Source organism: Alosa pseudoharengus, unplaced genomic scaffold (assembly GCF_046254945.1).
Source record: "Alosa pseudoharengus isolate Yale_2024_CS ecotype anadromous, Long Island Sound unplaced genomic scaffold, YU_APseudo_1.1 YU_APseudo_1.1_scf_9, whole genome shotgun sequence".
NCBI classification, from domain to species: Eukaryota; Metazoa; Chordata; class Actinopteri; order Clupeiformes; family Clupeidae; genus Alosa; species Alosa pseudoharengus.
The window spans coordinates 19,876,397-19,899,653 of record NW_027468881.1 but is presented as its reverse complement, the minus strand read 5'-3'; the positions used below and the strand labels follow the sequence as shown (position 1 = coordinate 19,899,653).

Here is a 23,257-nt window from a genome sequence, read left to right as displayed (position 1 = left end):
GTAACACACCAACACACCTGGCCCAAGCTCAAGAGAGTACCTTTGCATGGCAGTTCATTCAAGGTCTTTCTCCACTCAGCAGAATGGACAAAATTAAAGACACAAGAAAAGATGTTCAACATGTGTCCTGTTAATATGGCTTTATTAGTGTTGAATGAGTAGATTTTTAGAGATATTACTCTATCGAAAAAAATGTGTTTCCTTCGCCTTGGCTAAACAACCACAATTACAACCCTTAAACACCTCTGCCTAGCCATAACTTGTGGGTTTCAGTACTCACAAAACAGGATTTGTAATGCGCTGATGTTACCTGCAGTATAAAGTCTCATCACCCAAGATGACCTCTGACCTCATGTCATGTGTGCGCTGGCCTACATTTGACTGGTGGCCTGAGCAGGCTCCTGGGGCTGGGTGGGCTTGGAGGGGGGAACAGGGATGGGGCGACGCTTACGCCTCGTCACACGCCCGCTGCGCCCGTTGAGGATACCCTGGGCTGCACCCTCTATCTCCGCTACATCCAACTGCAGCGCGTCTGATATTTCCTGTCTGGTTATGGCCACATACGCTGGATCTCTCGCCTGGGTCTCTAAACCACTGTTTTTCAGAGTCTATGGAAGCAATAAGAGGCCATGTTTAATAGATGTGTTCTCTATATTACCACTGATTTCCTACTGCAAACACCTTAGGTTACTGTTTTGTTTATGTCTAGCTAACTCACCTCCTGGATCAGCTGGTCAGTAGCAGGGCTGCGCTCTTCCTGAGAATGGGACCCATAAACAGGGAAATAGAGACATCCAGAAAAAAGTGGGCACATTCATAAAACAACAAATGGTGATAGTTTTCAAAACTGGATAAATCGAGTTATGTCTAATACATAGAGATGACAGTGCTGCTGAATATGTTACCTGGTTGATGTCTGTTCTGATGGGGATATCCGACAAGCGTCTCATCTGACTGGCCCTTGTGAGTGATTCTTCTCTCACAAATTCATCTACTGGAGAACCAACGCAAATGTTTGTGTTTAGGGACTGCTTATGCTGAGTCATGTTCAATATTATATACTTGCACTTCAAGAAATCATATTTGACTTCTTACCTTGTGTACTGTTCCGTGCATCTTGAGTTGTATAGTCTTTCTTCTCCTCCTCAAATGGCAGTTCACTCTCATACACTAATCTGCCAAGTGAAATCAGTATTTGTAGTTATTAGGTAAAATTACAGATCCACTGTTAGACTCAACAGCTCTCAGCTATGAAGATGTTAGAATGTGTCGATGGTGTTTTAAGCCCCCACCGTCGACTTCAAGGCTGTACTGCGACCGTTGACTTCAAGGCACCTAACCCTAACCTTAACCCTAGTGCCTTTCATGCAGCGCTGCCTTGAAGACGACGTTGGGGGCTTAAAACACCATTGAGCGTTAGAATGTGTCGATGTTCTTGCACTGACCCTCTGGCAAAATTGGCAGCGTTGTTGTTGGTATTTGATCTTGTTGGAGCGACTGGGAAGAACTCGGAAGTGGTCGTGAAGGCCGAGGTTGGTGGGGTCTCTGTCTCGTCTGGGCGGCTCTCGGAGAACTGCAGAGGCCTTTGGTTGGTCATCTGAGCATTGGTTGGGCTGCTGGCCTCTGGCTCCGCGTTGTGCCCAAACAGACCTCCAGTTCGCTGTTTAGCGCAAGTGGAAAGGCAGCGATCACTTAATGATCACTATCTCTACAAAATGCAGCTACAAAATGTGATTTTATTCCCTACTTTTCCATTTTTAGGATTCATTTTGAAAACAAAAAAATCGTTGGATATTAGGAGATAGGTTTGGATTTAGATAGATTCAGATAGATGTCAGATCTTGTCAAATAGTAAGAGATCAGAAGACCACATCAATATTCGTTTTTAACAGGTTCACTTATAGGGGCCCATTGCTCACCCTGTAGATGCCCTCCTCTCCAGCCTCCGCCGCTCGCTCCATCTCATCCTCAGCGATGAGGTCTCCTGAGATGGCCCGGTGCAGGTCTCCGCCCGCCTCCTCATCAATGCTGCGCAGGCCAGCCTGGTCAGGAGATTAGGTTAGGTTAAGTTAGATTACGTCAGGTTAGATAGGTTAGATTGGGTTAGGTAGAGGAGGAATACCAGGGAGGAAGGCCATGAAAAAAGATCATAAATCATAAGTGCAAGAACAGGTAGTGCTACACTGATAAAAGAGAAATTGAATGAAATGATTTTAATGTTGATTATTGTTATGATAACCTGTATTTCAGCTGCACTCCTCTTGCTTGGGCGGTAGCCATACAACTCTTCTTGTTGTTTCATGAACTTGCGGAAATGCTCCTGGAGCAGGAAGGTGGCGTAGAACTTTCCAACTGTCACCTCATCATCTGCAACCAATGACATGTAGGCACACTTAGATTTGCATAAGCAGATAATGTTGGCTTTAGCCCCGTTTATACTGGGGGCCAAACCTGGTGCTTGAACTCAGTTCCTAGATCAAGAGGGGTTTATACTGTCCTGGGCTAGGTTTAAACGGGGCCAAACCTGTAACTAATGCCATAGTTAACAAGCCCTGCTCAACTGCCAGGGCCACAGATCAAGCACCGTGTCTTGTCTTGATGAATTTATGAATTTGGGCAGTTGGTAAAATGGCCCATGATAAGTGTAAACCCAGCAGGAACTCTAGCCCTGGTGCTTGTAGCCTAGGCCAAAATTCCTGGGCTTAAGTTCCGGGGCTGATGGAAATGTCTAACTCACCTCCAATGGGTGGAATCACCTGGTCCAGCAACTTCATACTGGTGCGTTTCCAAATCTTCTTGATGATGGCTCTCAACTCCTCATTGGCTTGTTCAAAGTTACCTGCCCAGACACAAATGACCTCATATGAGTTTAGATTGCCTTGCAGTTCCATATGTGGTGCTGACATTATGGTGCCGGGACAAACCTTCTGTTTTAATATAGAGGGCTGTTCTGACAAGGGAAAACAAGGTTGCATTGAAGGTGACCGTTCCATCGCTGTTCAGTGGCATGTTCATACCAATCAAGCGCTAAGGAGCAGATGTGAAGAGATACAACAGAGATGCAAAAAAGAGAGACAAAAGAGAAGTAAAAAACAAAGTTTTGTGATTTTTTGATTTTGGCAAACATTGATGATATTTGTACAAAGACTGATAAGGATAGGGGTAAGGATAGATTTTACATACCTTACATGCTGCCCGATGAGGGCAGAATTTACCAAAGCCCAATGGCGGCTGGATTCTCCGCAGAAGGGTTACAACATCCAAGTGTTTGATTCGGCCCCTACACATCAGCGAGATCAAAGAGAGCTGTCAGTAGGGTACCAGGTCATTCTCTGTGGGTACTAAATGGAAATCCCCACTTCACTTACGTGGCCTCTGGATCATACTCTGCCCAGATCTTCTTGAACTCGTCCAGGTGGTGTGAGCCCAGGATGGACCAGTCACGCGTCAGGTAGTCAAAATTGTCCATAATGACTGCCACAAACAGGTTGATGACCTATATGGACAGCATTATCAAAACTGTCAGTCTTGTCAAACTGTTTTTAGGTAGCTCATCTAGAGATAAAGTCAAAATAAAAAGTAATGGTTGAGGCGTAAAGGAACAACTGGGACTATTATAAGTATTATTAATGCCGAGAATACCTTACCAAGTATAAGTATTATGAATCAGTGGTGTAGTCTACGTGACACACAGGACTACACAGTATACCCACTTAAAAAGCATCACCATCTCAGTATATCCACTTAAAATAGGCAAGGATACGTATTACCATTTGGGATTGATCACAGTATATACACTACAGCTAACTATACTACACCACCATTATTAATGTATACCAAGTATATTAATGCTGTCATATTGATACATCTTACCAAGAAGGCGCACAGCATGTAGAAGCTGAGGAAGTAGAAGACTGCAAAGTTGGACCCACATGAGTTCTCCTCCCCAGGGTGCACTGCTGCTTTGGGGTCACACAACTTCCCACTCATGCAGGCCAACATGATCCTGTGCCATCCCTCACCTGTGGCACTCCTGAGGACACACACAACCCACTGCCATCGCACACTTCCTCCAGACTCATATGATATGATGCTTGAGTTTGTTCTCGTGTCGGAATAAGTGGCCATACAGTATGCTTATGGCTCTAATCAAGGATTGATTCATCACAAGCATGAAACCTCATGAGAAGCCACTTTGTGCCGTGAGACCTATGAAAACTCGACCGCACTCACCGGAATAGAATCAGGATGGCGCTGGGGAATGTCTGGAAGTGGTTGTTTCGATTGATCTCTGTGCCGTCCACTAAGGCTATCTTGCCGAATATCTGTGGGACCGCAGTAAAATGTAAAAACTTGCACAGTGCAGCTTGCACAGCATACTGTAGGAATGCATAGTGTGTTTATTTCACACTATTGTGTGAGAATGATAGTGCTTACCTGCATCCCCACGACAGAGTAGATGAAGAAGAGCATAATGATGAGGAGAGCCACATGAGGGAAGGTCTGTGGATTGGACAATGAGACAGGAGGTCAGACATGACATGACCGTTACAACAGTGGTGTAGTCTGGATAGCTGTGGTGGGTATACTGTGATGTAGTCTTGTTAGCTGTATACTGTGATCAACCCTAAATGTTAATATGTATCCTTGCTTATTTTAAGTGGGTATACTGAGATGGTGATGCTTTTTTAAGTGGGTATACTGTGTAGTCTTGCGTATCACGTAGACTACACCACTACGTTACAAACATTTCTGGTTTGCCGCTGTCGGGTAGATGTGTCTGCCCTCGTGGATTTGTTTGTTGTATCTGAAAGTAGTGGAATGGAAGAGGAACTTTATAGAGGAGGGGTGTCAAACTCAAATTAGGCAGTGGGCCGGATTTGTTGGAATGAGACCTCATTGTCATAGTCATTATCATTTTTCTGCATGGGTATCAGAGAGTTGTTTGATGATATACTCCTTTACTATACCCACTTATGAGCAAACAAGTACAAATCATTTCATATACTGCTGCTCTTTCTCTCTTGAAATACCCTACTTTCATGTCAGCTTTTTTGGCCTCTTCCTTCCTAAGGATGGTTTGTAGTGCTAGATTTAATCAATTTATCATATCATACATATATTGCTTATTATGCATTGCTGAAGACAAATGGATGGATGAATTTTTTTCCAATCTTCCCTTCCCACCTAAAACATCTGGGGGGCCATGATACCTGCTAGCAGCCTGATCTGGACCTTAGGCCTTGTGTTTGACACCCCTGTTATAGAGTGTAGATGCTTTTGGCCTTTTCTTACATGCTGAGAAAAGAAAAAGCAAATCAAAACTCCTGAACTTACCTGAAAAGACTTGATAAATGTCCACAGTAGGTTCCGTATGCCCTCTGATCGATGAAGAAGTTTTATCAGACGCATAACACGGAACAGTCGGAAGAATGTGATGGTAACACGGGCATTTTCTGCATCCTACGCAGCAAGAAAAGTAAACCATTCAGCAAACAATAGTTTCCCTATATTACTTTACAAAAAAATATAAATTTGTATTGAGTACTTACTGCAATGGCTTGCAGTGGGTTGGTTTCCTGAAAAATAAGACATTGTTACATTATCACAATTACTGTAGAACTGCTCACATGATAAAAACACCTCTGAGATGCTACATTCCCTGAAGATTTGAAGATTAGTCAATGGTACATTCATGTATCAAACCAGCAAATGGAGGCATCAAGCTGTTTGAGCCTTATTACATCAACAGCAAAATGCATGAAGGCGTGGAGATGCCTGTTCGCAATGCTGCAGCACCACATAAAGCACCTTCTCATACACTGCATATGCTCATTAACATTCCACTGAAAATAACAGAGAGAAGACAGAAAGAGAGAGAGCGAGAGACAGACAGAGAATGAGAGAGACAGAGACAGAGAGAGAGAGAAAAAGAGAAAGAGACAGAGAGCGAGAGAGATAATGTTGTTTTTGTTCTGATGATCAAGGCTGATGATCATTTCACATTCTTCCATCACTACATCCCTTCCCCAGAAATGTAGAACTGTTAGGCAAGGCAGTTAGGTATAGGTATAAGTTTACAGAGCACATAAAGCATAAAATGTTCCTTGTAGAGACATTCTGCTTTTTTACACTTTAGTCACAATATACTGTATGCACCAAGCAAATGCTATTATAGCAATACTCTATATATTCAACGACAAATCCACAGCTTGCATTAACACTACGCAGGGCAAGGGGAAACTAATAAATGCCAATGGTACAATTAGTAGAAAAATGCTCACTCAACAAGACCCATGCAGTGTAGATGATATTTACAGCACAACCCTGAATGCAGTACAGTCCCCCACTGGAAGCAAGTGCTGCCTGAGAAGAAAAGATGCAGAAACAGTGACTCAGTGAGAGGGAAGAAAGGGGGGGGAGAGAGAGAGAGAGAGAGAGAGAGAGAGAGAGAGAGAGAAGGAGAGAGGGAGGAGAGAAGGAGAGAGAGAGAGGGAGGAAAGGGGGAGAGGGAGGAGAGGGAGAAGAGAGAGAGAGGGAGGAAAGGGGGAGAGAGGGAGGAGAGGGAGAAGAAAGAGAGGAGAGGGAGAAGAAAGAGAAAGAGAGGGAGGAGGGGGGGGGAGCTGTGGCCGAGAGGTGACAGATTAGGGAGCGTATACACAGGTGACAATCACAATCTTGACAGTGCAACTGAGAACAGAGTGAAGTGACTGGGTTGAATGATATGATTTGTTCATATGATATGATATGACTTTAGTATTGTGTCATGTCTGTGATAAATATGGGTGCCAAAGTACTTGTCCAATAACCCTAATCCAACAAGAACAGTGAATATTGGGTGAAGAAACAGTGAACAATTCAATCAAAAAGTGCAATCTTTCAGGACATTTCATTTCAGACGACAATTTGGTGGTCTGACGATGAACGGGTGCACACTCCGTGCTGGCTAACATGTCTATGGATGGAGCATTCCAGTGTGCACAGATGAGCATGGAGCTGGAGATGCAGGAGCTGGACTTTCGCACATGTACTCAGGGGCCAATACTGACCCTCTCCATAGAACTAGTGCTGACACCCAAAGCTTGTTGGGGCTGCGGAATTGTAAACCTTTGTGTTAGAGTATTGGGTAGAGAGAGTCCATGGTTATCAGTTGGATAAGAATTGAGAATATTGCTGGGTTCCACTTAAATGTTTTGGAAGGCAAAGGATATAATCACAGACAAGGTAAAAGTAGCCAAGTTGTGTGTATTGTGAGAGCAGTTTCTACTTACATCCACTTCACTCAAGACCACATCAACAACACTGCCAATAACGATGAGGAAGTCAAAGACATTCCAGGGGTCTCCAAAGTAACCCTGAGTATACAGAAAGCAGAGATTATGAGAAAAGGCGGGTAAAGGGCAATGCTTATTAATTTCTATAGAGAATGACTAGGTTTTGTCATCTGGTTGTCAAAGGTTGCCATTTTACCTTTATTTTAAAGGCAATCATCTTTACAACCATCTCCAGTGTGAAGAGGACTGTGAAGATGATGTTCAGAGTATCTGCGAGCTTGGTCACATTGTCTGACTGGTTACAATGCTGGAAAGCAGAGAAAATATTTACATTTTGCCCTCAGAGAGGCGCTTTTCTCCACAACAACTTAGATTAATTAGCACTTTGAGATTTCTTGCAAATGTAAAGTGTGTTACAAATAAAATGTATTATTATTATCATTGTTATTATTATTATTATTATTATTAATAATAATAATAGGCCTAATTATAAAAAGCAGACATTTAAAGGTTGTATCAGCGATAGCGGGGATACGTCACTTCTGTTGATGTTCAAACCAAAGATTCTAGAACAGAGTTCTGTTCTAGAATCTTTGGTTCGAACAAAACAGAGAGCTAGTTCGCTACTCCCTCCCGTGCAATTAAAACTCTCCTAAACGCGCCGGTTATTGGTTGAAAGACTTTATTTTGCTTTTGAGTGGGTTGCCAACCGTTGTTGGTAGCAATTGTTTTTGTGCACAGATCTTGGAGCCTAGGGTGCCTACAGAGACATGTTTTTTTTGACGGCCTGCTTATGGGGCAGACAGCTAGCGGATCGTTAGGAAAAATTAGATAAATGTGATCATTTATGTTTGGGCCTTTTTTGGGCCAGAAATAGCTGATACAACCTTTAAGCAATGAAAACAAAGAGCCCCCAAACACCGTCACTAGAAAAGGACAGCTAACCTGTATCCCCAGACATAGTGTGTTCAGCATGATGAGGAAGAACATGAGGTACTCAAAGTAGCACGAAGTCACCAAGTACCAGAACTTATACTGGTAGGGGTTCTTGGGAATGTAGCATCTGAGAGGTCGAGCTTTCAGAGCATACTGCACACACTGACGCTGAGGAAACAAGAGAGAAGAGCAGGCGATCAAAATTCTCAAAAAGCTCCATATTGAAAAACATTTTTAAAAAGTGTGTACAATTGCTCTCCTTCAAACTAATGTGAATCTGAATGAAAAGGAAAACGTACCTGGTTTTTGTCCAGCTCACAGTCCTGATATTCATCTTCTCCTTGTGTTCTGAAGGTGACAATGACAAACCCCACAAAAATGTTCATCATGAAGAAGGCAATCAGGATGATGTAGATGATGAAGAAGATGGAGATATCCACGCGGTTGTTAAAAATAGGACCCATGTCCTCTTTGTCAGAGTCGATGGCTTTGTACAGCAACCTGGGGGCAAGACAAATTCACCATTTATCATTCATATCTGATGTGGATGCACATTTTGAGAAAAAAATGCAAATATGAACTTTACAAAAGTTTGGCAATGGACTGGTTTTATTTCTATGTGTGTTCATAAAGAATTTTGAAATGCCTAAATACTATCATGCAATGTTGTAAAGTACAACTGAAAAGTCTCAGATGGCCACTATGATTCCCCAATACTTACTCTGGCCAGCCCTCAAGCGTAGACACAGTGAAGAGAGCCAGCATGGCATTGAAAATGTTGTCAAAGTTGTAATCATTGTTCATCCACACGCGTGGTCTGACCTCAGTGTCATATAGAGAATTCTGCAAATGCTTTACGAAGGTCCCCCTGAGAGACAGGCAAAGAAGGAAAACAGTTATTTCACCAAAATCAATTTGCAAGATAGAAGCAGAAATGGAAGCAGAAAACATAGTTAACATGACATTTTAAAAATAATATACAGTACACATATTTTCATTTCAAAATCTCCCAGAGTAGGCTACTCACCGACACTCTGCTTCAGTTAGTTTGAAAGGGTCGGTGCAGGTGTAGAATTTCCCCTGAGAAAGAGAAGAAGAATTTACTCCAGCCAACATTGACAAATTAAGTTTTAAGTTGGATAAAATAAGTTGAGTCTGAGGTTGAGGTATCTTACCTTAAAAAGTTGTACACCTATACAGGCAAACATAAAGTCTAGTACCAGCGTGACTAGAATGATGTTGCCAATACTCTTGACAGCAACAAAGACACACTGGATGACATGCTGTATAAAAAAGCAATATTTCATATACAAGGTTACAATACATTTCAGATTATTGTTGGACATTGTTACTTTTCAGTCAATGAAACAAATGTACCTTTAACCCTTTGGCTCTGTTTAAAGCTCGTAACGGTCGAAGTATCCTCAACACCCTGAGAATCTTCACCACAGAGATGGCACTGGACCTGCAGAAAACAGAGAACCATACTGTAAGAAACATGCAATTTTTCAGGAATGATTTTGCTGCAGCACTCATATTCAGTAAAAAAATCAGAGGGGCAGCACTTATTACCATATATTTAGATGGTTTAATATGTTGTTAATGTATGTGATATCACTCACTCCAATCCAAAAGACAAGAGGGAAACAATCACAACAACAAGATCCAAGATGTTGAAGGAGTTTCTGCAGAAAGAGCCCTCATGCAGAAATGCGCCATAAACAGTCATCTGCATCACAAAACAAAAAGCTCATAATCTTACCAATAAATCAAGAAAGATAAATTTACACTCATGACACAATCAAAGTACAGAATTGCAGTTATTACCTTGAGCATAATCTCAATGGTAAACACAGTGGTGAAGACGATATCAGCATAGGCCAGGATCTGTGGGAGACAGAATTAAGTCAAGTCATGTCAAGTTTTCAGATTCAGAATTTGTAACTCAGTGCAGTTAGCAGAAGGCATCTGAGAACAATCACTGGCTACAGTTGGGGCCTTTTTTGATGTCATCTGAAAGTTGGTTCCAGAGCTGAATTGCATAGTAGCTAAAAGCTGCTTCACCATGTTTAGTTCTAACAGCAGGTTTTACTAACAGGTTTTTCTGCTAAGACCTTAGAGGTTGAGAAGGTGTGTACTGCTGAAGCATGTCTGATAGGTATTTAGGTCCTGCTCCTGAGTTTTTCTAAATCATGTTTTGACATCACAAATGATTTATTCTCTCTTGGGATGAAAAATCAGAGCTGGATTATGTAAGTGGGCTGAGTTCCCCTCACCACACAAGTGGGCGCTAGTGAAACAGCTCAATGACTTGGACATTTATAACTACGGTAAGTGGAGATGAGATTATCACCATGAAATGTATCAGTGGAGAAATCAAATCCACTGTTAAAGTGTCATTTCTTCACACCTTATTCCTGAAGGACTTGGGATCGATGGGGTCTTCAGCAGCCAGGGAGATACTGCTGAGGAGAATGAAGAGCAGGATGAGGTTGGTGAACTTGGTGTGGTTGATGATCCGGAAGCAGAGCTTACGAAACCTTTCAAGTGGGAACAAAACACAAGACAAACATCAGCAAGTATCAGTAAAGCCAGTCTAACAGTCATGTTACTGTTACTGTTACTGACACGATCACTCTTGTCTATGACTGGTGATGGTATTTGACTAACTTGTTCTCCGGCCCAAAAATGTAGAAGGAGCTGGCCTGGGGCAGGGGAACGGCCTCCTCTTTGAGCTGCAGGTCGGCCATGGGTCTGGGCCTCGGGCTCTCTGGGATCTCTGGCTCCTCCTCCTCATCATCACCTGGTTGAAGAAGCTCAGGTAAGTTACAACACTCTCCACTGGACTTGCCCCTGTATGGACCAAAAGTACTACTCCTGCCTCTTCATTGACCATATCTACTTTAATTCCTTACATGTATAATCTACATATTTAAGGTCAAGCACAATTGAATTGAACTAAGATGCATGATGATAGTACTTTCATAATCAGAAAAACTTTTGTTGCAGCAACAGCTTAATTTGCAGTGTCACAGTAAATGATCAAATGCATTAAAGATACAATTAACCAACCACATATCATAATCACAATAGACAGTATTGTTAACCCTATCACCTATTCACCATACATTTTACGTTGTTTTAACATTAAAACTGCATTAAAATGTTCAGTATTTAAGATGTACTGGTTTGAGTGCTTGAGCGTGATGATTGTGAACAGTGTATGTATTTAGATGTTCACAAAACTGGGCCAAGGGGGTTTCATAGTTGTTCACAAGCACAGAAGCTTGTGGCTACACATCACACATGGCTTTTTATAGTGGGGCACAACCTTACACCCCATGGCCATGTTTAGAGAGACACACTTAATTTAAACCATCCACTGACACATATTGCTACCAGTCAGCACACCACACCAAAGAGTATCTGCACTATAAATGTAATTTTAGCAGTCAAATGCTGTGTCATCGGCAGTATACTGTAAATGGACTCAAAGCCGAATGCATTGCATTGACTCATTTTCATCTATCAACAGTCATGCCAACAATTCAGTTTTGGTTTTGGTCCTTAAGGTATCCAGGGTGCATATCTGAGTTTTTTCCCTAACTCAAATCCAGGTTAGGCTCTCCCACTACCAACCCCTTCTCTTCTTAACTTGGGTTCGTATCCAATTTCTAGGGGGTTACCCACCCAAACTCTGCCACCTCTTAACCCTGAATAGCCTGTGGCATGCCATAGCATAATGGAATTGATGTTTATATAATTAGACAGTGCATCATTCAATGTGCATGTCAGATTTTTTTAAGCACATCTTGAGGTGTATCTGTTGACTCTGGTACTGACATGTGGCCTATCCCATTGTGAGTATGGAGGATGCCCATTTGACCACCCCAGTGAAATGCTCATGAAAATGTTGCTGCTGCTGTTGCTGTTGTTGTTGTTGTTGTTGTTGTTATTATCTGTATGGTATGATGGTTGTAGTGCTTCCTGTTGTGTTAGTTTGTTTTGTATTCAGCACTTGCATGGGACAGTGTGTCATTTGAAAAGTGCTGTGGAAGGTCTCTAACTGATAGTACAAAGAATTTACTTTCTTGTGCATATCTAAAATTAAAAAATGCCCCAAAACACTTCAGCATGAGGTCAAGAGGAAACTTATTAGAAGAGATTATTATGTGGCAAAAAGTGTACCAAATCTTGAACATTGAACCCTCTGCATGAGGCTAATGTAGTGGGTTAATGCTAGTGCGTTCAGACCATTACCTGGGAAGTCAGCGGTGGGGAAGGGGTCCTTCACTTCATTCACATTTGATTCAAATTCATCTACTTTCATCTGAGTAAGAAGACACAGCACAGCAAAGTGGACTTATTGGACTCGGACTACTTTTGTTAAATGTTTGAATTCATCAAGATACATAATAAGATACATTCAATAAGAAAATAAATACTAAATGAAAATGAAAACCAACAACAACCCCCTACTCACCACATTTGCACACCTACCTTAGCTGTTGTAAGCATTCCCTCAGCTGCCTTGGCCCGCTGCTCAGCCAGTTTCCTGGCCAAAGCCGCCTCCCTATCCTCACCCCTGTCTGTCAGATTTGGTCTGTTACAATAAAACAGAAGATAAATCTATGACTGCCCGTTTCAATATTCCCATTATATTCTGCTTAGTTGTGCAGTGGTGCTGCCCTACTCACTGATTGTGCTCAGACTGTGAATTTTTTCCTCACCTTTGTAGCTTCTTACGCATCTTCTCCTCCTCCTTCTCCTTTTGAGCTGACGTTAGGCTCTCTGCCTCTGTGAGGTTGTCAACAGCAATGGCAAGGAAGACGTTCAAAAGGATAACTGCCGACAGAAAGTTTAGGAAACTACAAAGCAAAGCTACCAGATGATAAGTAGGCTACAACCACTCCACACACACACAGTCTAAAACACCCCCACATTTACTGAACAAAATTATGTGAAATGAACTCATTAAGGATACAGTTTCCACAGACGTAAAGGATAACAAAGTATATGCTGACGAGGATCCCGGGAAAAGTTGGCCCTCCATGAGACATTACACCATCATACATGATGGCGTCCCAATCCTCTCCTGTCAGGACCTGGAAAGACCATCACCAGCCGTTATCAAAGAGTTACTTAGAGACCTGTAGACCTGGTTTCCTGACAGACATGATATACCAGAGTACACATAATTGACATCACATTTAATAGTAAGCCGAAATTCATCTGCTGAGGTTTAGTAAAGCTACAGGGGCTATACAGCTTCATAAATGCCCAAGTACTGTTTGTACTCTCAGATTTATTACCTGGAAAACACTGATCAGGGCTTGAGGAAAGTTGTTGAAGTTGCTCCGTCGCACCACCCCGTCGGGGAAGTTGAACTTGCCCCCAAACACCTGCATACCCAAGAGCGCGAAGATGACAATGAAGAGGAAGAGGAGCAGGAGAAGGCAGGCAATCGAGCGCACAGAGTTCAGTAAGGACGCTATGAGGTTATTGAGGGATGTCCAATGCCTGACCGCCACAAATGGACAAAAGAAGAGTTCAGTGATATCAATTAATTAGTGATTTTTTATTGTGCAGTTTTATGAAATCTTGATTGCTAAGGCTAGCTAAGTCACACACTGTTCCACACTATTGCACTTTGGTTCTGGGGGGTATTCCAAGTACTTGGTTTAGTGACAAACCTGGGTGAGTTAACTCAGAGTAAGTGGTAAACCTCCTAATAGAAGAGCTGTTTGGCTTCATTCCCCAAACAAAACAATACCATAGGGCTCTTGTTGTTGGAGGTTTACCACTTAGGCTACTCTGAGTTAATTTACCCAGGTTTGTCACCAAACCACGTACTTGGAATAACCTGCAGGTCTCCGAATGTTTACATCTTGTATATATAAATACCTGGTGTATGGTCGTTTTTTTATTTAGGTCTTGGTGGTTTAATACCAACAGCAGCCATTTTAGCGAGCATGTGCTTCAGTCTGTAGAATACTTACTTTGTGAGTTTAAAGATGCGCAGCAGTCGCATGCACCTCATCACCGAGATGCCCAGAGGGGTCATGACCCCAGCTGTCACTAGAATGATCTCCAGAATGCCAACAACCACCACAAAGCAGTCAAAGCGGTTGAGGATGGACATAAAATAGGCCAGCAGGCCAAAGGCATACATCTTCATGACCATCTCAATGGCAAACAGAGTCAATAGGATTCTGTTGGCAATATCTACAACAAAAAGGGTGGCTGTTAGTCCAGGAGAGTTACCCTACTAAGACTGACATGTAGCATTGTAAATATTTGATTTCTGAATCGAAACAGACCTTGAAACTGTGTGAGTGAGTCCGACTGGTGATGATGCTCCGTGGCGATGGCCAGTGTGTTTAGGAGGACGGTTAGGATAACGAATCGGTTAAAGATCTTGGTCTTCACACAGATGATGCATTTTTGCCGCAGAACTCGGTGCCAGCGGCGTGCCACGCGACTGCAGAGGGAGCAAGCAGAGGGAGCTTGTGTCGGTGATGACAAAAGACAAGTTCTCCCCAAATTATAGCACTTTCCTGTGTTCATACTTACTAGAAGTAGACTAAACGGCTCATTCCTTTCATGTTAAACAGGCTGTCTGTCTCTGAGCCATTCTCATTCAGTGGAAGCAGTGCTAAGATGGAGAATAAAAATAACTAATTAATTTAGTTTGTGCTAAATTTAGTACTGTACATTCATTTGTTGGATGCTTTTATAGATTTTATAGATTGACACAGCTTGTAAGCTTCTGCAATGTACAGTATATCGTACCTGACAATTTGCCAAATGTGATAAGTACAGAGCTTCAGATATCCATAAGCAAGGTGCAAATGTTTTTGAACAAAATGAGAGGTAGGCTATAGTGTATCTGATTTACCTTTCCCTTCCCCACAGCCCATGACCTCTGCTTGAGTGATCCACTCCATGTAACCCTTTATGTCTTCATCCAGCTGCTGTCTCTCTCTCAACTTCTGGAACTCTCCCCTGGATCTGGCCTTTTCACGTTCTTTGGAGAACTCCCTAGAAAGAACAAAAAGTATAAAGAAGACCAGTTCCAATAATCCAAAGTGTGAATTACGATTGAAGTTATAATGAATGGAGAAAAGTGAAAATCATCATACCCGCTCAGGACTCCCAGAACAAGGTTCAGCATAAAGAAGGAGCCGAGCAAAATGAGACTCACAAAATAAATCCAGGCCCAGTCTTTACCAATGGCATCATTCACCTGGAGGATAAAATGCCACATTTTCACTATTTCACTAAAGGTGAAATACTGAAGTATAAATTAGCTTATGTAAATTATTATTATTATTATTATTATTATTATTATTATTATTATTATTAGAGTTTATTTGATAGGGACAGACTAACTGAAAACAACATGTATCATGGGGTTTATGCTAATTTACAACACAATAAATACAACCAAATGGCCTCTTTGATAGGTGTTTGCGTATCCAACTACAATCCCAAATCAGAAAAAGTTGGGACGCTGTGTAAAATGCAAATGAAAACAGAATGTGATAATCTGCAAATCTCGTAAACCTATATTTATCTGCAAAAAAAGGCCATAAACAACATATCAAATGTTGAAAATTACAAATTTGAAAATTCCATGATATGTTCATTTTGAATTTTGACACAACGTCCCAACGTTTTCTGATTTGGGGTTGTACATGTCTATTGCAAGGATGCATTACGCAGTCATGTATCAGAGAGCACTGATGCCTTTACCCAGTAGAGAACATTAGTCCAACTCTCAGTGGTGATGCACTGGAAGACAGTGAGCATGGCAAAGCCAAGATTGTCAAAGTGAGTGATGCCATTATTAGGACCTGGCCAGCCTCCGCGGCACTCTGTTCCGTTGATGGTGCAGCGGCGCCCGTGGCCAGCCTGGGCACAGGGGGCGGGCACCTCATTCTCCCCAATCCCGTAGATGTCTGTGACAGAAAAGGAACATCACTGGCACCTAGCATCTGGCAGTTAACTAATTAACTACCTAACTAGCTAACTAACTGCAAATCTGATAGAAATTAATGGACTGATTGCCTAGAGGTCACTGAGACCTCTCAAAGCACGACCTCCTGTCTGGCCTCTCCATGTCTGAATGCTTGTGTCCCCTGTGTCCTCAGGACTTGCCTGTTCCTTTATAGTAGCAGGTCTTATGCATCTTGCACTTGAAAAGCTCCAGGCCCATGATGGCGTAGATGGTGACCACAAGGAAGACCAGCAGGGCCACGTGGAAGAGAGGCAGCATGGCATAGATGATGGAGCTCATCACCACCTGCAGACCTGGAGGGGAATGTCAAGTGCAAGTCAATAAGCCATGAACTGGTGGTGTTTAGCCAAGTCTGTGGAGTTAGTTTGCCCTACTCAGGCGTTGGTCATTGTAAACCAAAACAAGGCTACAGGGTACACAACCCATAGGATTGTTGTGTTGTATGCATTCGCCAGTGGGTGGCGAAAATGCATTAAAGCTGCAGTTGGCAAGATTATTTTGATCATATTCACTGAAACCAACACTATGCTCAGACAGAACAACATAAATCAGCCAGTTTTAGAAACAACCTGTACTTCTACCTCCACCTAGAGCCTGTTATTTGTTTCACAAAAATCCACAGCTCCCGTTTCTTCTGGTCCAATCAGAGCAGGGCTGTGTGAGATCTGACTATCAATCACAGTCTGGTGCAGTCTTGTGCGCAGTGACGAGCACAAACTCGATGAAAGGGTGCTTGGTGGTAGTAGGGGAGGGGCATGAGAGTTGTAAACATTCAACAAGTCCCCTCAATCTGTCAGACTTGTCAACTCCAGCTTTAATGATAAAGTCTGTGTACCTTGTAGCCTCGTTTTGGTTTACACAATGGCCGCCACGTGAATAAGGCGAATGGAGGCTGTTTTTGGCCTATGATCAGTTGCATTGTCTTACTGGGGACACCAGTGATGAGGCGCAGGGGTCGAAGGACTCTGAAGGCTCTTAAGGCTTTTATGTCAAACCCGCCTCCCTTCTCCACTGGATGCCCACCTATTTTGTTGATGGAGTCCACAAAGATAGTGAAGAGTCTGTGGGAACAGTAACGTCGGCTTAGTTTCATGTACTTACAGTTCACCATCTACCTCTACCAGTTGTTTGTGAGCATTAAGAATTGGTATGTGCATTTCACACAATTCACTTGTTATAGGATACAGAGAAGCCAAACATTATTGAGAAGTCATTTGTACATGGCGAATACATGCCTCTTTGGAAGACTGAACACATTTTTATGAAATATCACATTCAGCTTTATCTTACCCCATAAAGACAATGACAAAGTCCAAAATATTCCAGCAATTCCGTAAATACGCCCCTTCATGGAGTAGGAATCCATATGCCACTATCTTTGAAAAGCACTCCACAGTGAAGATGAACAGAAAGATGTATTCCAGAGTCATCTGTTTGAAAAGAGACCACAACATAGGTCAGCTGATAAACAGTTAATAATTGCATCTCTTACTTTTCACTATATAGTTTGTTGTATATACTGTACAGTAAGAACTAGGGCTGTCAATAGATTAAAACAATTAATCTAATTAATTACATACTCTGTGATTAATTAATCTAAATTAATCGCATATATCATTTTTGCTGTAAAAGTATTTTAAATATTTAAATTCAAATGAATTATTGAATAATCAGCATTAGTGACATTAAAGTTCAAAAACTCTTTTATTATTATTTTCACTGTTCAAATAAAAGTTTTTTTTTCACATACAAGGCATTTCAGGCCACAGATATAACCTAGGGGACACAATGAAAATAATCCTTGCTGCAGACATTGCAGAGGACTTTATTTTCAACACTTTATTTTTTATCAACATCATCAGGCCATTTTTTAAAAGTAAATGTTCCAATCAATGATCCAGGCAGCACGTTTTGTTCTCTCTCCTTCATTTTAAAGTCTGACTAGAACGGCTCGGGTCAAAGGTCATACGGAATCGATTAATCTGCACTAATTTTTTTAATTAGTTATTTTTTCTCAAATTAATTAATCGAAATTAATCAGTTATTTTGACAGCCCTAGTAAGAACGCTTTTTACTCACCATTGATTCAGAGCCATCAGAGTAATTTACTATTTACATCAGAGTAATTTACATTAAATTACTAGTAAGTAGTTACCGACTAGTAAGTTAATGAGCAAGAGGTCTTTGTCAATTTAGAAGCTCACATTGTTTAGAAACAAATATTTTTGTTTTTAACTTTGGCAGTGACTGGGAATGGAGGAGGCTTGTCCCTGACAACGCTGTGTGAGACTTCTGTGTTACTCTGTTTACTGTGACTGGCAGCCATCAGGTGTGGAGATGCTAGCTTAGGCTTAGGCTTAGAGTAGCCCACTGCAATCTCCTGCTTTCATTCATCTCCTCAAGTCTTTCCTTTGAATAAATTATTATTTAACATTTAGGAGTAGAGTAAAACAGGAAGAAATCAAAATGATAGTACAGTAAACCTTAAAATTCATGTCAAAACCCAATAGACTGAGAAAATGATACATACTGTATTTGTCAGTATTAAGAAAGCATTATGTAAAGTGTGTATTTACATTATTAAGAACTCCTCCTCACTCGTTTGATGTTTGTCTTGATATTGTATCCTGAAATTGAGAGCAAACTGCTTGTGTGGAGGGCGTGTGCAGTATATCAACACAGGGCAGCACATTTACTGTGTATATTTGATTGATGTGAATTACACAGTCTCCAGAAGCGTGCGTGTGTCTGATAGGTGACACTGTACCCGACCTACTTCTAAGGGCCCACTGGAGCGGGTGGGTCAGCCCGTCTCAGCCCTCCTCCTGTTTCAGGACACATAACAGGGATGGTGCTGCTGGACGCCGTTATGGGGACGATGGTCAAAAGTTATGGACGAAATCAGGACACGCCATTGGAGTCAAATGTAATCCAATGACGGCAGAATACTACTGGTGACATGAGGATATGACTAAATGACATGGCGCACACCCCGAGTGACCTGAATACTTTATGGCTTTAAGGCATTCAAGAATCTTGATGTTGTTGGACTGCCATGAAAAACAGGAGATTGTTTCTCATCTTATTTCCACTGATGTTTTTTTTTCATCACCTAAAGTTACAGTTGTATGTAGGGATTTATAACTTGCATTTGGCCTTGCACTGTTCACTTAAGTATTTGAATGAACTACCTTATTGACAGTAACGAGCATATTTGTTTTTGTTCAACAGAGCTTCTATGGGATCAACATAACAAACTGAGCAATATGAACATGTTTTAGCCAGCCCTCCTGAAATTCCCCACAGGTCTGGAGTTTATCTTTAAAACCCAATCTCACATCTGAGGAGTATGCTCCCCTCAGCGACGTCAGAGCCCTCGGCTCCTCAGTTTCTTCGAGCGTGAGCTAAATATAAAGCGCACAACGCAAAGTGCTCCTACCAGGAGGGCCTGCACCTGCCACTCGACTTTAGTCTCAGTTTCAAAAACACATCAGGGATTCAGAGTCACAGACCATGTATAGTTGGCTTTCTCCAATATTCTCATCACACGTAGAAACGCTCATCCCTCATGTTTTTGAGACCTTTCTGTTTCATGAACACTTCCCCTCCTCCACCACCGTATAGACTTTTTTTCCCCCTTCACTCTTTGTTTTGCTTTGACTCTGTAAAGCGATCTTGAGTTTGAGAAAAGCACTATATAAACAAAACTTATTATTATTATTCTGATTCATCATGGCCCATGAAGTGGCCATCGAGATGCTCATCACTGGGTTCATCATAAAGTAGATGCCAGATATATTCATACAAACTGAGATACTGTTAGGTACATCAGCAAAACATGTTTAAACTCCGAGCTCATGCTTAACAAATTCAGTGGGTTATTAGATGTACTGTATAACAGGCCTTGTTCAAGTTGGATTATCTGCTAGTAATTGTCTGGGTTTGGACAAGTTGAAAGAAATTAAACCAGTTCACTTGCATTTGTCATTTTGATGACTTAATGATAAAGTGTGAGTTATTATGCCTCCAGGAGACATGTGTTCAGGATAATGGCATTCCTAAAATATTGAGGATTTGTTTTATCACAGTTTAAAAACTACATTATTTATAGAACCTAATTCAAACCCATATTATTTATTTGACAACACATCTCATAATTGCTAAACAAGATGTTAAACTACATACAATGTGTCACCATAACTGTCATCATCAGACTATACAACAAATCATCCTTCAATCAAGTTACATTGAGGGCATAATTCATGTTCACTAGAATCTGCTCTGTATCTTACAAGTAAGAATATTTTATTAATGAATAAATCATGCAGCACTTCACTGAAATCTTAAAAACTATAATGGCCGGGTGAGGATAAACGCACACACATACAGTAAACAGCACTGACCAACATAACGCTGACTCAAAATACGTAAAAACAAGTGATGTATGAAAGTATGAAAACAAGTATAAGACAGCAATGCCACTGACACTGAAGCTTTCCAATGTCTAATCCCTTCTCATCATACTGACCAGTGTGGGTGTAAAGGTCTAAGTTCACTCACTAAGGTGGAGTTGGTGTTGTTTGTGTCCTCTTCAGGCAAGGGCAGGAAGATGGCCAGGGAAATACAGTTAGCCAGGATAGTCAGCAGAATGATAACCTCAAACGGTCTGAAAGGAAGCGCTTAGGAAAAAACGGCAAAACCACTGGGATTATGATATGGGGATTGTGTAACATAGCAATTGTATTGTTTGTTTACTCGAAATAAAAGAATGTTATACATTTTTGGCCTTAGGCTTATGTCTAGTCATAACTATTTTTTTAATTCATACATTGCAAAGACTGATATAACAAGGTTGCAACCAAAAATCCTGCATTAATTGCAAGTGTATTTTCAGTGGTAAGTGGAAATCCTATGGAAGATGATAAGACCTTAGCCTGCAGCTATTTCCAGACTTACAAAGTAAGGTGTTTTAATTTTGATTTTGGCTCCATTCAGCCACCCCCTTATTTTTAGCAATGGAAAAAGCCCAGTGAAAATAATGATCGCTCTGAACTCGTAGCATATGGGAACTAACTAGGAATTACCAAAACACTGTTGAAGGGTTAAGAGTTCTTGTTAGTGTCACAAGTGGCATGACACATATACTACCACCATCGTCTGTTCATATGACCACCCTGAAACAGCACACCTAAAGCACAACATATATCTGCCCCCCTCTGCCTCACTGTAACCCAGCCTCCCGCTACGGTACGTGTGCATATCCACCAGTAGAGGGCGATGCTGCAGAATTCCCCTGCCATCTCAGCATCATGTCTTCTGTGATGCGAGTCAACAGCTGCAGCGTCCCAGAGTTATTAAACCATTCACACACAGTGCACTAACTAAAGGCCTTGAATTTATAATTACCGACCGGAAATTAATAACCCTACCCTGTCCCACTGGATCTACTTCTGAATCTGACAGGATGTTGTTAGGGATTGTGTTTGTACTTTCACACTGTTAACTAGAGTCATTTAGAGTAGGTAATGACTGAGAACAATGTTCCTTAGTATTGCATGTGAAATATTCAATATGAAATGAACTATGATGCTACTATATTCATATCCTTTTCTATAACTCATTTAAGGCCTTTGTTTTGAGAGAAATTGCATGCTTTGAATGAAGACAACTACACACTAACATTTTTCAAAAGTGTTGAATATATTAGACAGAGCACATAGCTCTTACGTACAAAGGTGACTCAAACATAAGAACCCCCCTAAAATATAAAAAAAAAACACTCTGAACTATGCCCTGATATTTTGGTCCACCATTTTTTAAACAATATGGACACCAGCTGATCAGTTATCACCAAATTAAAGGGCCTCATTGAAGCCTTTCACTGGTGGCCCTAAATAGCCAGAGGTTAGGCCGTGGATAAGCACCCCAGACAGCGACAAGGCCTTAACTAAATGCTTTAAATCTACTCTGGTAAGTCAAGTGCATGCTAAAAATCTTGACACCCTCCGCCTCCACCCCTCCTGCTATTGTCAGCCATGCAGACATGACAACACCAGAAGAAAGAGGGGTGTCCACAGCTATGTCAACTGTGCTCCCCCCACCACCACCCGTCCTCTCTCTATTTAAATGTTACTGTATGCCCCAATGGATTTTATAGCAGCCAGTGGACTAGTGGTTTGGTTCTTTCTCTCCCCCTCTCCAGAAGACAGATATCATGCTTTGCATGCACGTATGTTGGTGAATGTACATTATGTCTGTCCTGTGTGGATGAATGAACTAATGTACAATTGTGGTGTCAGCTTTAGCCTGGCTATTCAGCTTCATATTACCTTTCTTTGCTGTTGCCTTGCTGTTTAGCACCCTAGTTTAGCTGCTGGCTCAGAGGCAGTGTGCATGTATTCTAAAGCAGATCATTGTGAAGGATACTTCCACTCCACAATGTGGATGCAGGCCTTGCGGAAGGGGTTCTTCAGCGTGAAAAGGAAGAGGGAGCGGGCGGGCCGCGGGTTTCCCCCCGTGGCCTGAAGCTTCTTCATCTTCTCCCTCTGCTTCCTCTTCAGCTCCTCCTCGTTCAAGACGACGGGCGCACTGCCACCCTCCATGTTGGCTGCTCCCACTCACAAAAAGCGCACTCAATCCAAGACAAATTTTTTTTTAAATAGAATAGAACAAGGCACTTGTGTCTAGTTGTCCAGATCCAATGCAAATTTCCCTCCAAACACGTGACCAAAGTCCTTCTGTCTTCCCCCTCACTGCAGCTTCATGACCAGTGGCGTTGCTGTACGTCCAAACGGAGCTCCTGTTTTTCCACCACCTCTGCGACCCTGCGTTCCCCACCTCAGTCCCTGGATCTCTCTGAGGAACAGGGGCTGCCTCCCTTCTTGGCCCTGCACTCTCCACTCGAAAAATTACACCAGGCAAGGGGGAAATTAGAGGAGTGGTGAGCAGGAGGAGCAGTTGGCCTGAGGTTTATATATAGACTGTGAGGTCTGACTGGCCATGCTTGGGGTTGGGGGGCTGGGGGTGG

The 23,257-nt window shown here is 41.9% G+C and overlaps 1 protein-coding gene across 1 annotated transcript; it reads right to left on the bottom strand.

The window, feature by feature from the left end:
- Positions 1 to 202: 202 nt before the first annotated feature.
- On the bottom strand, positions 203 to 22,832 carry cacna1sb (calcium channel, voltage-dependent, L type, alpha 1S subunit, b). Its single transcript, XM_076276874.1, has 45 exons — positions 22,657 to 22,832; positions 20,791 to 20,896; positions 17,521 to 17,660; positions 17,158 to 17,291; positions 16,371 to 16,523; positions 15,966 to 16,171; positions 15,353 to 15,456; positions 15,109 to 15,251; positions 14,784 to 14,865; positions 14,531 to 14,691; positions 14,210 to 14,435; positions 13,523 to 13,730; positions 13,195 to 13,315; positions 12,941 to 13,055; positions 12,711 to 12,813; positions 12,471 to 12,540; positions 10,881 to 11,013; positions 10,621 to 10,750; positions 10,038 to 10,097; positions 9,833 to 9,939; positions 9,588 to 9,675; positions 9,386 to 9,493; positions 9,238 to 9,290; positions 8,932 to 9,078; positions 8,510 to 8,711; positions 8,220 to 8,378; positions 7,471 to 7,581; positions 7,272 to 7,355; positions 6,319 to 6,366; positions 5,553 to 5,579; positions 5,338 to 5,463; positions 4,438 to 4,503; positions 4,234 to 4,325; positions 3,874 to 4,033; positions 3,369 to 3,496; positions 3,184 to 3,280; positions 2,925 to 3,027; positions 2,738 to 2,839; positions 2,240 to 2,367; positions 1,920 to 2,042; positions 1,446 to 1,660; positions 1,096 to 1,175; positions 906 to 994; positions 719 to 775; positions 203 to 608 (listed from the first exon to the last, which is right to left on the bottom strand). The coding sequence occupies exons 1-45, from the start codon at positions 22,830 to 22,832 to the stop codon at positions 372 to 374; spliced, it is 5,508 nt and encodes a 1,835-aa protein (XP_076132989.1). The 3' UTR covers positions 203 to 371.
- Between the last annotated feature and the right edge of the window lie 425 nt (positions 22,833 to 23,257).